At 40.9% G+C, this 16537-nt stretch overlaps 1 protein-coding gene across 2 annotated transcripts in view; it reads right to left on the reverse strand.

Annotated features, from left to right (window-relative positions):
• The window catches only part of tprb (translocated promoter region b, nuclear basket protein), a 31419-nt gene that overhangs the window by 6092 nt on the left and 8790 nt on the right, over positions 1-16537 (reverse strand). For both annotated transcript variants that reach the window (XM_061683096.1, XM_061683095.1), the window contains exons 18-40: positions 16014-16176; positions 15809-15943; positions 15586-15726; positions 15188-15356; positions 14758-14924; positions 14439-14591; positions 14237-14353; positions 12288-12491; positions 11990-12177; positions 11474-11621; positions 10970-11107; positions 10688-10819; positions 7439-7569; positions 7088-7298; positions 6879-7022; positions 6544-6733; positions 3993-4207; positions 3831-3904; positions 3518-3714; positions 3040-3330; positions 2732-2892; positions 2566-2646; positions 361-546 (exon numbers count right to left, since the gene is read on the reverse strand). In XM_061683096.1, coding sequence (XP_061539080.1) covers positions 361-546; positions 2566-2646; positions 2732-2892; positions 3040-3330; positions 3518-3714; positions 3831-3904; positions 3993-4207; positions 6544-6733; positions 6879-7022; positions 7088-7298; positions 7439-7569; positions 10688-10819; positions 10970-11107; positions 11474-11621; positions 11990-12177; positions 12288-12491; positions 14237-14353; positions 14439-14591; positions 14758-14924; positions 15188-15356; positions 15586-15726; positions 15809-15943; positions 16014-16176 — 3736 coding nt within the window. The remainder of the gene's footprint in view (positions 1-360; positions 547-2565; positions 2647-2731; positions 2893-3039; positions 3331-3517; positions 3715-3830; positions 3905-3992; positions 4208-6543; positions 6734-6878; positions 7023-7087; positions 7299-7438; positions 7570-10687; positions 10820-10969; positions 11108-11473; positions 11622-11989; positions 12178-12287; positions 12492-14236; positions 14354-14438; positions 14592-14757; positions 14925-15187; positions 15357-15585; positions 15727-15808; positions 15944-16013; positions 16177-16537) is intronic.

A 16537-nucleotide genomic window follows, 5' to 3' on the forward strand; every position in this document is an offset into this window, starting at 1 on the left:
TTTGTGGGGAAAATATAAATGTTCTTCAATATTCCAATGTTTTGATTTAGAATAGGATATGCAGTGCTCCCAATGCATTTACATGAAGGGAAATAAAAGCGCTTATAAAGGTTTTGAGTTTTACTTTTTAATAACTCGCTGCAATGATTCTAAACACAATGGTACATGTATTTGGACTGTGGGAAGAAATCCTAAGAGATCTCTCATGCGCACGGGATAAGAAAAACAAAACATAAAACATAGAAACTTCAGAACTGAGAGTCAATAAAATGATCCTCTTGCTGTAAAGAAATAATGCTAATCAATCATCCCACTGTGCTGTCTAAACAAACCATATTTTTTTTCCCATTTTTACTTTACCTGCTCATCCTCCTCTTCATCCCCATCTTCTGGGTTTTCCTCACTCTCCGTATCGGTTACTATGACTATAACTTCTAGCTGCTGGTCAGGAGTTTCACGCTGTGTGAGAGCAACTTCTTGGTGCATGATGGTAGACTGAGAGGCTGCACTCTCATCATCTTCATCCAGCGCCACAAGCTCTTCAGTCTACAAGGTCAAACAACCAATGTTTACAACATAAAAACTACTTGTATAAAGTATTTTCTTAGCAACTCATTTTAACATAACGTGATGAGGTGGATTTCAGGCACCGTTAAAACCAAGAATGAAGGATCTCAACATAATTTCATTTCATACATAGTGTTCAGTAGTGCAATGCAGTGATACCCAACCGCTGCCGCGAGAGCTCATCAGGTGTGCTGTGGGAAATGATCCAATTTCATTTAATTGGTCAAAATTTTATTTATTACACCAATATTGCATCTGTGTTCAACCATTATTGCCTACGACCTATCGTGACAGGCAAAACAATGAAGTGCTCTTCCGCTGGATTGCAGAAGGTTCAATTAACCCGTGTATCCACCTAATGCCATTCATATAACAGAATAAGTCATGGCACACTTCGAGTCAGACAGTGATAAATACTGAAATAAATAACTAAAATCTGACCTGGGCTCTGGATAGAAAACATGAACCACGTGAAGGTCCTCATAAGTAGTGAGCTCAAGGCAAGAAAAATAAATGAATAAAGAACCCTAGCCAATACAATGAACGTTATCTTTGCTTTGGATATACTTTTACTGGGAACCCGACTGAGGTGACGCAGTTCTAGTTCATCCCTGCTGACAGCCAGACAGTGCTGAATGCACTGAATATATGCGCACTTTGAGTATGCATACCAAAAAAATAACAGGTGTAAGTTTCTGTGTCACACGGGGCTCAGAGTTCCTTTTTTCTGGTGGTGATGGCAGTGTTCACATCCCCTCTCCCAGCTTACGGCGTGGTGGCTTTTGCAAAGTGACCTGCTGGTTCTGTGTGTCTCCAGTTTGTTGAGTAGGTGCTACGCACTCTTCCCTCAGCTTACACGGCTTTATTTGTGGCTCTAACACTTGGTCTTGTGTTGGGCGTAAGCTGCTGCTGCTGCGCGTCCTTGCCTCAGCTTGTCACGTACGGGGTCCTGTTTGGCCATTCACAATGGAAGACTCTCACTGCATTGTTGCCTTTGGTCCCCTCCTTGAGGCCACTGGTGGCAGAGGCCTCTGCACAGGATGACTCGGTCCTGATCCACTTGGCAATAGTTTTTCTGGAGATCCATGCATTGATGGCAGTTCCATGCCTACCACATAGTAATGAGCTTGCCAGTGCATCAGGCGCCTCTCGGATGGTGAGGACTGGGCTACGGCCAGTCTCTGTGGTGGAATGTCTACATGCAATGTTGACTGGGACCGCCATCTAGCGGTCAGCAAGGATGAAAGAGAACAAAAGTTACACATGTAACTACGGTTCTATGAATACCAAATGACCGCCAGTGCATTGTGTCACTCAGAAACCTCGTGTTCACGCGAGATGATTGCTGAGCCCATGTGACACCGGACACCATATGACTTTTTTGGTATGCATGTGCAAAGGGAATTTTCAGTGCTTTTAGCACCGCCGTCTGGTGATCATTGGGGATTCATAGAGCCCTTGTTACATATGTAACGTTCGTTATGTTTTTGAGTGGAAAAGCTGTTTTAACAGTGCCATGATTCTAGACATTTTGGATGCCATCTCCGAACAAAAAAATCGGTCACTTCACACTGACTAAGATATCATCATTATTTCACTATAAAGTACTGTATACACTTTGTAACATTTTTGTTTGATGGCGTGAGATGATATTTTTTAAATGCAAAATGTGTGCCTTTGCTCAATAAAGGTTGGAAAACACTGATGTAGTGCTTTTTCAGGGAAATCTAAATGTCTCAGCTAAGTAAACAGGACATTTGAACTCCAGTGTCTGATTTACCATTTGTACAGCAATCATACAACTGGTACACAAAAAAACTGGTACACAACACAAAAACTACTGATTTATACAAACATTTGTGACGGACGTGGCATCGGCCAAAAATTAATCAAATCATATTTTGATGTGGGTAGGTTACTTTGGTTTTGGATATTTTCACAAACAACTAACTGCTCCCATTTCTCTTGAGTACATTATTATGTTGTATGCTGGCATACCTGACTGGCTTCTATACCCTCTTGACTGTCTGTTGGTACCACCCCCTCAGCCTCAGCGTTGTCATCAGTCATCATTTCTTCCTGAGAGGACCACATGACACCAGTGTCTTTAACAAATTCAAAATAAAGTGCCAATGAAGATGTGCAAGCTGTGTAACCTCTTCACCTCGGGACCTACTCTCTGGATAATGCGCAGCTTTTTTGGAATGGGAGCCCTGGAGGTGTCCTCTTGAGGAGCCTCTGTGTCTGTGACCACAGTGCTGCTACTTTCATCTTCTTCACGGGGCCTTTTGGACATTGAGGAAGAAGATCCGGGTGTGGCTGAAACTAGATAAAGCATGGATTCTATTTGGCCGAATCTCAGATAGTGAGATTGAACATTTAGTGAATTGACTTATTTAAAACAGGTCAATTCACCAAATGTACTGTACTTTTCCCACTCAAACTTATATAGATTATTTAATTTATTCTCACCTGTTCCAAATACAGCAGAGGTGGAGGACGTTGAAGGCCATTCCACCTGCGAGCTCTGTGTTGCCTCAATTACCACAGGCGGCAGCTCCTGATTGACTGGCTCCGCATGGGTGACGCTCTGCTGTTGCGTTGGCTGGACAAAGGCTGTGGCCTGTGTCTGGGTTTGCTGCACAGTCAACATGGGGCTGGCTAAGGTGGTCTGGATGTTGGGGCTTGCTGAGCGCACGGAACCACTGGCACTCCCATACACAGTCACGTGCTCCACTGGTGGGCCCTCTGTAGTCTGCATGACTGCAGAGCAAATTAGATGATTATGTAGAATTCATTAATTATCACATAATGACTTGATAGTTGACATTCCTTTAAAAACTTTACACTCAACCAGATGCTAAATAATTGATATATTGGATGTGATTAGGGTGACTCCAAACATTACTATACAATGCTTAAGCTTCTACCTGCCATTCTTAAGACTTACCTTCCTGTGTCTCGACCTGTGTTGTGGGCATGACGGTAGCGGTGGGTGTTGGAGTGGGCACAGTGGCTGGGGTGATCATGGGCCTGATGCTTGCCCTCGGAGTGGGTTTGTTCCCGGGGTTGACGGCTTGCTTGCTAGCTGTGGCTACTACAGGTGTTGGCTTTATGTTGGCAGTTGGCGGCTCAGAGGTGCTGGCACTGAGCACAAAGGTGGGCACACGGTCAGGTCACATCTGTATTACTCTGGTGCACTGGATAAGTGTTTCACTGAATGCTTTAGCACACCCCCATCCCCTACTTTTTGTGGATCATACCTTCCCCTATCTGCAGCTGGGGTTGACTTAAGACTGATCTGTCTCTGTTCCGTGTTTCTCTGCTGCTCCTGAGGCTAGAACCACAACAGACACCAAGTCATATTCATATTTGATTTCTATTTTCTACAGAACATAAAATCTCATCAAAGACCGAAGACTCACTTTGCTTGGACCCGCCTCAACAGGCTCATCTCTTTGCTCCTGTCTTTCTTGCTGACCTCGCAGTTCTCTCAGTTCTCTTTCCTGTCGATTAAACCGACCCTCGTACTGAGACTTTATCGCGCTTACACGGACGTCTAACTCCTCATTTAGCTGCTTTAGCTCCTCACATCGCTGCTTTAGCTCCTCATTTTCCTTCTGCAATTCGTCTTTGGCGCCTGGACATGACATATGCATATTTAAGACTCAAATAAACAAAGAAAAACAAAATGTGCAACTCGAAACGGCAATGGGGAGAACATAATCTTACGATTGTCTCAAAACATGCAGTTGTTGTGATTTTATTATTAGTGTCTGATTTTAGTACTTAAGTGTTCGTGTTTTACTGTTGTGCAGTTTGATGTTTCAGTGCTTTCACTAGTTTTAAAATGTTCTTAGTATTGTAGTTAAGCACAGCTATATACACACACGCGGATAACATTGTTTGCACCCCTTTGTTAATGAAAGAAAAACCCAGTGGTCACAGAAATAACTTGAATCTGACAAAAGTACCTATGTAATAAAAATGAACGAATGAAAATCAGACATTGCTTTTGAATTGTGGTTCAACGGAATTATTTTTAAAAACCAAACTCACAAAACACGCCTGGACAAAATTGAAGGTACCCCTCAATAAATATTTTGTTGCACAAACTTTTGAGGCAATCACTGCAATCAAACGTTTTTTGTAACTTTCAAAGAGACTTCTGCAGCTTTCACCAGGTATTTTGGCTCACTCTTCATGAGTAAATCGCTCCAGGTGCCTCGGGTTCTAAGGGTGTTTTCTGCAGATAGCATGTTTAAGCTCCTTCCACATATGTTCAGGGCTCATAGAAAGCCACTTCAGAATAGTCAAATGTTTGGCTCTTCGCCATTCTTGGGTGTTTTTAGCTATGTGTTTCGTTATCCTGTTGCAAGACCCATGACCTCCGACTGAGACCAAGCTGTCTGACATTGGGCAGCACGTTTCTCTCTCAAATACCTTGACAGTCTTTAGATTTTATTGTAAACTGCACAGATTCAAAACACCCTGTGCTAGATGCAGCAAACCAGCCTCAGAACATAACAGAGCATTCTCCATGTTTCACAGTAGGGATAGTGTTCTTTTCTTCGTATGCTTCATTTTTGCGTCTGTGAACAGAGCTGATGTGCCTTGCCAAAAAGCTCAAATTTTGTCTTGTCTGTCCATAAGGCATTCTCCCAGAAGCTTTGTGGCTTGTCAACATGCAGTTTGGCAAATTCCTCTCGTTTTTTATTATTATTTTCAACAGTGGTGTCCTCCTTGGTCATCCCTTGAAGTCAATTTTGGCTCAAAACATGACCGATGGTGCAATCTGACACTGATGTACCTTGACCTTGGAGTTTACCTTTAATTTCTTTAGAGGTTGTTCTGCGCTCTTTTGTTACCATTCATATTATCCACCTCTTCAATTTGTCATACATTTTTCTCCTGTGGCCAAATCCAGGAAGGTTGTCTTCAATCCCACGGATCTTAAATTCCTTAAGAATATGTGCAACTGTAGTCACAGCAACATCAAGCTGCTTGGAGATAGTCTTATAACCTTAACCTTTAACATACTTGTCGATAATTTATTTTCTAATCGACTGAGACAACTCTCTTCTTTACGTCCTCTGGTCCATGTTTAGTGTAATACACACCATGTCACTAAACAGCACAGTGATTACCTGTCACCCTTTAAAAAGGCTAACCGACTGATTACAAGTTTGAAGACACGTGATGCTAATTAGAGGACACACTTTGTTTGAACATGCCCTATGGTTCTATCTTTCTTAGGGTTACCATCATTTTTGTCAAGGCCTGTTAAAATAATTCTGTTAAAAAACAATTCAAAAGCTGTCTGATATCCATTGGGAACCGAGCTCATCCAAGAATAAATACACAAGTTCTGTGAAGGCCTCAGTCGTCTGTTAGAGAACACTCGTGAACAACAGCATCATGAAGACCAAGGAACTCACAAGACAGTTAAAGATAGAAAGATAAAGTTAGAGAGGTTTAAAAGCATCATCTGTGGTAAGACTTCAAAATTGCTGTTCACAGATGCTCTTCATCCAATCTGGCTGGGGTTGAGCCATTTTGCAAAAAAGAATGTCTAGATGTGCAAAGCTGGTAGAGACATAGCCTAAAAGATTTTGATTGAGCAAAAGGTGGTGCTAAAAAATATTGACGCAGAGGGTCTGAATCCAAGGCACACCACATTTTTATTTGCTTAAATTCTTATAAAACTATGTATAATTTCCATTCAACTTCACAATGATGTGCTTCGTGTTGGTCGATCAAAAACTCTCAATTAAAAAAAAACCCTAATTTGTGGTTGTAAGATGGGATATTAATAGGTTCAAGGGGTAAGAATACTTTTTAAAAGGCATTGTACATCCACATTACATACATACAAAATAAAACAACCGTTTAGAACATTAAGATACGTACAAAAATGAAAATTACATTAACTAAATACCATCATCATGCTGATGATTGGAAGGAACACTCTCTTACTTGTGAGCTGGCTGATCCTTTGCTTGGCAAAAACAAACGCCTTCCTGGTCTTCTCCACCTTGTCTGCCATCTGCTGATTCAGTGAGTCTTCCTTCTCCTGCAGCTCCTGTCTCAGCCTGCCCAGCTCCGTCTGCAGCCTGGTTGACTGTTCCTGAGCATTGTGCACCTCAATTTCACGCTCTGCCACCACCTTTTTAAAGGGAAAAGTACAACATAAAAAGGGGCAAACATGTTTCCAGTGGAATTGTATAATTCTTTTGACTAACTAGAAATGTATGGCTGTAGACTTTACCCACTATCACAACAAAGGAAGAACATATTTGATGATGGGTCACCTTATTGATGTTCTCCAGTTGTCCCTCCAGGTCTTTAATCCTTATGTCAGCCTGACTGAGAGAGTCTCTAAGCCCCTGCAGTTCCTGAACTGAGGCTTGACGAGCCTCTTCTTCTTTGGATGGGCCTGCAGCCTCAGCTATTATCTAGACATACAGTACAAGGTTTAACCGGGGTATAAACTATAAGAGAGAGTGTTTGGTGCATTTACCTTGTCATGTTCTATTTTGAGCTCATCGTACTGAGTCTTGTAGCGACGTCCAAGCTTTTTGACCTGGGTAATCGTCTTTAGCTTCTCCTGGATTTCAAGACTCTTTGTAACGACTTCTTCTTTGAGCAAATTTCTGTCATCTGTTATCTTACTTAAATTATCAAGCAAGTTTTGTATTTGGCTTTGCTGGGATGTTGAGAGGTTGCTGGTCCTAAAGACAGATGTTTTTAGAACATAATCAATTATTATGCAAGTACATAGTTAACTAATCAGTCGAATGGAGTTAGGACTGCTGGAAGTTTATGTCTAGTGAACAGAACACTCCAAATAGATATAACTGAAATTTCTCACCTGGTTACCTCTGCTTTGATCTTGTTGTTCTCTTCAATGAGCTGCTGGATACGTTTAAGATGTACTTCCTTCTCTGAATGTAGACGCTTGTACTCCTCTGGATCTGAATCTTTCTGCTGACTCACCAAATGCTAAAAAAAAATAAATAGAGTAATAAAGTAATAATAAAGCAAAATATACAGTAGGTACGGACAGTATTCAGACACCCTAATTTTTTTCACTCTTTGTTATAAAAGTCCTCAGAGCACAGTGGCCTCCATAATCCTAAAAAGGAAGATGTTTGGGACGACTAGAACCGTTCCTCGAGCTGGCCGTCCGGCCAAACTGAACAATCGGGGAAGAAGAGCCTTAGTGAGAGAGGTAAAGAAAAAAAAAAAGAAAAATAAATACAATAAAATAAATAAACAAACACCTGAAGGACTTAATGATGGTGAGAAATAAGATTCTCTGGTCTGATGAGACCAAGATAGAACTTTTTGGCCTTAATTCTAAGCAGTATTGTGTGGAGAAAACCAGGCACTGCTCATCACCTGTCCAATACAGTCCCAACAGTGAAGCATGGTGGTAGCAGCAACATGCTGTGGGGGAGTTTTTCAGGTGCAGAGACAGGACGTTTGGTTGCAATCGAAGGAAAGGTGAAGGCGGCCAAGTACAGGGATATCCTGGACGAAAACCTTCGCCAGAGTGCTCAGGACCTCAGACTGGGCCGAAGGTTCACCTTTCAACAAGACAATGACCCTAAGCACACAGCTAAAATAACGAAGGAGTGGCTTCAGAACAACTTCGTGACTGTTCTTGAATGGCACAGCCAGAGCCCTGACTTAAACCCAATTGAGCATCTCTGGGGAGACCTGAAAAGAGCTGTCCACCAATGTTCACCATCCAACCTGAGAACTGGAGAGGATCTGCAAAGAGGAATGGCCGAGGATCCCCAAATCCAGGCGTGAAAAAACTTCTATCATTCCCAAAAAAAACTCATGGCTGTATTAGCTCAAAAGGGTGCTTCTACTAAATACTGAGCAAAGGGTCTGAATACTTTTATGGCTGTGTGATATTTCAGTTTTTCTTTTTTAATCAATCTGCTACAATTTCAACAATTCTGTTTTTTTCCTGTCAATATGGGGTTCTGTGTGTACATTAATGAGGACAAAAAAATGAACTTAAATGATTCTAGCAAATGGCTGCAATATAACAAATACAAAAAATTTAGGGGTTCTGAATACTTTCCTTACCCACTGTACTTGTTACTGGAACCTTATGCATTTAATTCTTCCAGTAAACTACAACCCCGATTCCAATGAAGTTGGGAAGTGGTGTTAAACATAAATAAAAACAGAATACAATGATTTTCAAATCATGTTCAATCTATATTTAATTGAATACACTACAAAGACAAGATATTTAATGTTCAAACTGATCAACTTTATTGTTTTTAGCAAATAATCATTAACTTAGAATTTTATGGCTGCAACACATTCCAAAAAAGCTGGGACAGGTGGCAAAAAAAGACTGAGAAAGTTGAGGAATGCTCGTCAAACACCTGTTTGGAACATCCCACAGGTGAACAGGCTAATTGGGAACAGGTGGGTGCCATGATTTGGTATAAAAGGATCTTCCCTGAATTGCTCAGTCATTCACAAGCAAAGGCGGGGTCAAGGTTCGCCTCTTTGTGAACAAGTGTGTGAGAAAATAGTCGAACAGTGTAAGGACAATGTTCCTCAACGTACAATCACAAGGAATTTAGGGATTTCATCATCTATGGTCCATATCATCATCAAAAGGTTCAGAGAATCTGGAGCAATCACTGCATGTAAGCGGCAAGGCCGAAAACAAACATTGAATGCCCGTGACCTTCGATCCCTCAGGCGGCACTACATAAAAAACCGACATCAATGTGTAAAGGAAATCCCCACTTGGGCTCAGGAACACTTCAGAAAACCAATGTCATTAAATACAGTTCGGCGCTACATCTGTAAGTGCAACTTGAAACTCTACTAAGCACAGCAAAAGCCATTTATCAACAACACGTCGCCGGCTTCTCTGGGCCCGAGCTCATCAAAAATGGACTGATGCAAAGTGGAAAAGTGTTCTGTGGTCCGACAAGTCCATCTTTCAAATTGTTTTTGGAAATTGTGGCCATCGTGTCCCCCGGGCCAAAGAGGAAAATAACCATCTGGACCGTTACGGATGCAAAGTTTAAAAGCCAGCATCTGTGATGGTAAGGGGCTGTGTTAGTGCCAACGGCATGTGTAACTTACACATCTGTGAAGGCACTATTAATGCTGAAAGGTACATACAGGTTTTGGAGAAACATATGCTGCCATCCAAGCAACGTCTTTTTCATGGACGCCCCTGCTTATTTCAGCAAGACAATGCCAAACCACATTCTGCACGTGTTACAACAGTGTGGCTTCGTAGTAAAAGAGTGCGGGTACTAGACTGGCCTGCCTGCAGTCCAGACCTGTATCCCATTGAAAGTGTGTGGCGCATTATGAAGCGTAAAATATGACAATGGAGACCCAGGACTGTTGAACAGCTGAAGCTGTACATCAAGCAAGAATGGGAAAGAATTCCACCTACAAAGCTTCAACAATTAGTGTCCTCAGTTCGCAAATGTTTATTGAATGGTGTTAAAAGAAAAGGTGATGTAACACATTGGTAAACATGACCCTGTCCCAGCTTTTCTGGAACGGGTTGCAGCCATAAAATTTGAAGTTAATGATTATTAGCTAAAAACAAAGTTTATCAGTTTGAACATTAAATATCTTTGTAGTGTATTCAATTAAATATAGGTCGAACATGATTTGCAAATCATTGTATTCTGTTTTTATTTATGTTTAACACAACGTCCCAACTTCATTGGAATTGGGGTTGTATATTATCAGTTTACTTCCAACTACTGCTAAATACAGAAATCACTATTTGTACTTTGCCTTGTTCTCACATACTGTACAGTGCAGTTTAAATACACAAATACACTACACGACTTGGGATCCAACCGCAAAAGAACGCACATGGGGCAAAAGGGAAGGGCTGCAGGACCCGTAGCTCAGTAGCCACTCCTGGGGGCCAGAAATAGTACTGGGTCTCCAAAAGAAGAGCCTGCACTGGTGAAACTGTTGAACACTGCCAAATTGTTTTAGCGCTATCTTTATGTACATTAAAGCACATACTCCTGGTAAGATGGCCCACTGGCCACATTTTGTGCTTGGCACCATTGAGGGGAGCGCATTTGGTCTTATCACCAACCTGTGTTCGAGCCTTCCAGCGCTTGATCTCCTCATCGAGTATTTTCTTCTCCATTTGTAGCAAGCCACTCTTCTCACTCAGCTCAGCATTTGCCTGTTTCAGTGGCAAAACGTCTGACTCCAACTTTTGCACCTGGAAGATAAATCAGGTGATTAACCTGAATCAATTTTGAGGATGTAAACACTACGTGCTCAGAGACCTTGTGATGTCTCTGTATCTGGTCAATTTTAACGTAAGTGTATATGGATATTTTGGATCACACATCACACACACACAGCCTACCTTAGCTTGGGTTTGTTGCAACTCTTTCTCCAATTTATCCTTCTCCTCTCGCAGCATCTTGTTGGTCTCCATCAGGATGTTCATAGTTTCTGTCTTCTTCATCAGCTCATCATGCTGGGTCAAGGTCTTTGCCGTCACCTGACACACAACAGCATTTTAGATTTTGGTCAGAAACTATTGTTTAATCACTGCCAGCCTTCCCAGTTAACATGGATATTTGACTTCTAAAGCCGTCAATGGCAGTGAATGAGTTAAGTATATTGGCACATTTGTTTTTCATTGATTAAGTTTAAATTGTCAACTTGCACGTCACATAATGTTCTTCTAGAGTATCAGCCATAGGTGTGGACACACTCATTCAATGGTAAGAATAAAAGTGTCCAATCTCTTGGCACATGCCGTATATGTTGGGCAAAGACAGGTTCCCGCCACCTTTTCTGTATCATACATTATTGCAGATAAGCATTACTATTAACTGTCGGTTCCTTTAACATACAAACGTACCTGCATCCTCTCTCGTGCAGCACTTAAGCTGTCCTGAACCTCCTTTAGCTCTTGTTGCAGGTGTTCAACTCTTAGACGGTAACGCAAACTCTCCCCTTGAGCAAACTCAAAACGAGACACTGCAATCTCCTTTTCACGACGCACAAACCTGTTGACACATAATGGTAAAAAGTTTGCAATTGTATAGAACCTTTGCACTTTCATATTTCATAATATTCAAATCGGCTTGTCATGTTGCCAAAATCAAACAAGGATTATGGTTCATGTGGTTTTGGAAGGAATTTCCAATAGGTTCATTCAGACATTGACGTAGTATAAATTACCACTGCGAGTAGAGTATCTTGTTCACAGATACTTCAACAGTTAAACCAGCAATATTTCAGTTACTGTCGACTGTCACTTTATCTAACACCAAACTTAACCTAATGACAATTAACAAGGAGAGTATATTAGGTCAGTGAACTATACTGACTGTTTTATAGCGCAATCAAAATTTTGCCGGTGTAAACGTGCTACCTTAGAATCTCAAGGACTTGTTCTTGAGATTTGCCTTCTTCAGTCAGAGAGATGTTTAGTGGACTCTCACTTGTGGCACGCTGCAAATTATCAGCCATCTTGGTACTCATTGCCTGAATCTGTTCATGCAAGAGAACGTTCTGTCTTTGCATCTCTTCATAGCGGCTTTCTATTTTGGACATCTCCTCCTGTGAGATTAAAATGGAATGAAATACAGTAAGTCTGAACAGTATACACATTAGAGAGGACACATAATACAGTGTGGCCTTCTATGAAATTAATCAATTTAGAAACCCACCTTGAGGATCTTTTCCTGCTCCCCCCAGGATACCCTGGCCTCAATCAGCTCAGCACTGGCCCTTTGAGCTTTCTCCTCTAGTTGATGTCTGAGCTCAGCTGCTTGCAGGGCCTGAGCCTTAGCATTCTGCATAGCCTTCACATCTGCTGCATGCAGCATCATCTCCTGCTCATACTTGCCTTGTGCTTCAGCTGCCAGCTTAGCCTTAGAAATTTGATAGAAAACATAACCAGTTTACAGTGCCATGAAAAACTATTAGCCCATTTTTCTCAAATTTGTATATTTCTGTGCAGTTTCCCCACTTTAATGTTTAAGATCATCAAAAAAATGTAAATATCAGACAAATATAACCAAAGTGAGCTTAAAATGGTGATTTCCGTTAAGGGGGGAAAAAAAACTATTCAGTTACCTGGCTCTCTGTGAAAAAGTTGTTAAATCATTAATTCATCGTGGCTAATCACAATTTTTTATTAATTTTCACTGATCACACAAGCCTGATTACCTCCAGACCTGGACTTTATGAGTCTGGGAAAGGTTACAAAAAATGATTCTAAAGCTTTAGGATTCCAGTGAACCAAAGGGAAAGCCATTATCCTCATATGGACAAAACATGAAACAGTGGTGAACCTTCCCAGGAGTGGCTGGCCGACAAAGATTTCACCAAGAGAACAGCAATGACTCATCCAGGAGGCCACAAAAGAACTCCCATGTAAAAACAGCATTTTAAGTTCACTTGGGTTATATTTGTCTGATTATTTTAAGCAAAGTGAGGAAACTATGCATAAATAAGAATTTGAGAAGGGGGCTAATACTTTTCCACAGCAGTGTAAATTCAGATTATAAAAAAATACCCGCTTTAAAAAAAATAAACAAAATAAATAATAATAATAATAATAATAATAATAATAAAAACAAAAACCGCTAAAAAAAATACCCCTGAACAATAGATCATTATTATAAAGATATGAGCATTTAAGATATTAAGTTCTCAAAACCAACAATAACGATTTACATTTTCCTCGCTCGTAATTGCATGGACAGCTCGTTTTTAATCTTGCTCATTAATGCAACGCTAAGGCCAGTGAATCACAAACCACATTTCATTCTTGCCAGGTTTGACAGCTAAAGCCAGCCAATGACATACATTCCGAGGGCAGGAGCAATGGGCAGACACAAGCACACAGGGCGCGTACTTCCTACACAGCAGGGAATTTATGACGAGAGCGGACGTTATTGATGGAATTCAACAGATTTAGTGACAAAAAAAAAAAGTCATCTTCCATTATTTTTGGAGGCATTTTGGATTAAAAACAAGTTTTTAAACCAGGCGCTTTGTTGGCCGTGCTTAGCGAAAATTGCGACGAGGCAACGTGGCAAAACAATGTTTTACAATGTGAATCGCACAACAATTAAGTTTTTAGTACTGCACATGGTGAGCAACATCTTATTTTGTGAGAGGTCCTGTCTGAAACCACACGTTTGACAAGGCTACTGTGTTCCTCTCAAAGAATGATATATGTACACACGCACTCACACACAAACACACCTCTGGTTAATACATTTTGAATATACTTATGTTACCTTTGAAAACATCAGGCGGCATCAGGTGCAGTATATTTATTGTTAAAGCAGAGCTGCAGTTAAATGTTTGATATCTACTTTATTGGTTACTTTGTTAATGACTGACAGTGAATTCTAATGAATAAAATTGCACTTTTCAAATTATTTTGTACTATAATATTTTAATTAAAAAATGCTTAGTTTTCACTGAACCCACAGTCCTATCGTATCGATATCTTACATGAATATTGAGATATGAAATTCTGTCCATATCATTCAGCCCTACACTACACTAGGTTGAGGGAAATAAAATGAAATACTCAGCTGTAGGTAAATATCCATCATTGACAGGATCATATTCATGACCAATAAACAGGTTGGTGGTTTACCTGCTCATGACTGTCTTGTAAAGCCTGTAGCTGCTGGGCTTCAGCAGCTGATAAACGCTGCAGTCCCATGTGGTGTTCTGCCTGGACACTGTTCAGATTCCTTCGGAGACCATCCATCTAATTAGGTTATGATAAAGGGATTTTTTTTCAGAGACTGACAAAAATATACAGTTAAGAACAGTTTTGAAAGAAATGTGATTACCTGCTCGTTTAGGGACACTATAGCCTTCAGATTTTCTTCTTCCATATTCTGTTTCTCTTTCTCAGCATCAAGAAGTTTCTCTTCAAGCCTGCGGTGCTGCTGCTTAGCCTCCTTCACACCACTTTCAATAGAAGCACGGGCCTGCTCCGTTACCTGCACATTAGAGATACAAAATCTCAACGTTATAAAAAGAAAAATAACACAGCAACAGAAAGGTTGGGACAACTGTATTTAAATATGAGACAAAGTCTGCCGTAATATATAACTAATATGACGGGTGCATGTTTTTTTTTTTTTTCCCCTTAGAAGTGTCCTTCACCTGTTTCTCTTTTTCCAGGGACTCTTCCAGACTCTGAGCCATGGCTCGGTACTGCTCCATGCTGGAAGTGGTTTCTTTTAGGCTCTCTGCCAGCTGCTCTGCCCGTGTTTCAGCCTGTAGCAAGCGACCCTGAAGATCCTCATGTTCTTGATGTGAAACTTGCAAGCCTGAGAGAATAATTTAATAACATTGTTTAAACTGCTCTTTTGTCACGTGGGCGACTAGAAGAAATTACTAGATACACTTAAGTCTAGTCAAGTGAATATTTGTTTCATAAACAGGACAGGCGGACATGGCAAATAAGCAATCTGCATAGATAAAGTTGTAATAGCAACTAGAATGGTAATGGTCACTTTGGTAAACAAGAACTATTTCTTAGTGCAACTCAATCAATGTAAAACAGTTTGTGTGCATATTTGTTTGTTCCAACCTCTAGTTTTAGGCGTCGAGGGGGAGCCCAGGATATGACGACGTTCACTGCTACCTTGCTGCAACCTGAGGGAGTCGAGTTCCACCTCGGCAGCATTCAACAGATCTTTAGTCTTCTGGTGTAAAGCCACTTGCGTCTCAAGTTGTCGCTTTGATTCCAATACTTGGATCTTAGCAGAGGAAGGAAAGAATTACATGTATATGCTTTTTCAGCCCTCAGTTCATTGTTTTATAACTGTGCCATCTGGGGAAAAACATCTCTATAAGCTATCCCTCGTTTTAAACTCATAACGTTTGACATGCTAAGTCCCATCAATTTGATTGTAAAGAAGAAGAAAAAAAGAAAAAAAAAAGTGTGGTGGCTCAAAACAGACACAGAGCTCAAATCAAATTTCCTACTTCTTGGTTTCTGCTCAGCAAATGCCGCTGTTCCACCTCATGTTCCAGCCTCTTCTGCAGCTGAGAGATCTCTCGCTCTTGCTTCTTTAACTGGCTGTTAAGACGCTGACGTGTGTCAGCATCTGAACGCTCAAGTGTAGCCTATAAAACAATAACTTATGTTTGGAACCGATAGTTTTGTGTGCATGGCAGTGAGGGAGAAATTCCAGATAGTTAAATTTACCTGAATAGCCTGAAGGTTGGTCATCAAAAGGTTCTGACTCTGTTGCTGGCTCGAGATCATATCCTTCTCTTGATTCAACCTCGACTCAACCAGTTTCAACATGTCTCTCTCTTTACGCAGACCCTCAGCAAGACCCTTCAAAGAAGATGAATTAAATTATTTCACAAATGGCCATAGCAGCAATTTATCTCGTGATTAAAAATACCTCTGCCATGGAAAGTTTTTCCAGTGCAGCTCGCAGATCCTCATTTAATGTGTTGATGGTCTGCTCATGCTTCTGTGTGGCAGAGGCCATCTTTTGCTCTCTCTCTCGGAGGGAAGCAATTTCTTTCCTGTAGCCTTCAACATTGTCCTGCAACATCTCATACCTGAAATTGGTGAAAGAAAGAGTGTTACTCTTTAAGATGATGAATCAAATGTAAAAATCAAGCTTCAACGTAACATAAGGAAAAGTGTTACAATTTGGTTGACGCCAGAAATACACTATAGCCCTTTTTCCACCGCAGGAACCATTCCAGGAACTTCCCTAAAAACGAGCAGGGGACAGAAGTTTCCACGAATGAAAGAAAATGACTAACATGATTATTAGATGTTATCAGTATCTGTGTTTAGCAAGCTTTCCGATGATCGGAAAGCCTCATTTTGGGGCCCCATGTCTTACAACTTTCAACCTTTGCGCATTGGGTGAGATGCATCAGTTAGCAGTCCTTTTATAGGGAAATAGCGGTT

This window comes from Phycodurus eques, chromosome 8 (genome assembly GCF_024500275.1).
Source record: "Phycodurus eques isolate BA_2022a chromosome 8, UOR_Pequ_1.1, whole genome shotgun sequence".
Taxonomy (NCBI): Eukaryota; Metazoa; Chordata; class Actinopteri; order Syngnathiformes; family Syngnathidae; genus Phycodurus; species Phycodurus eques.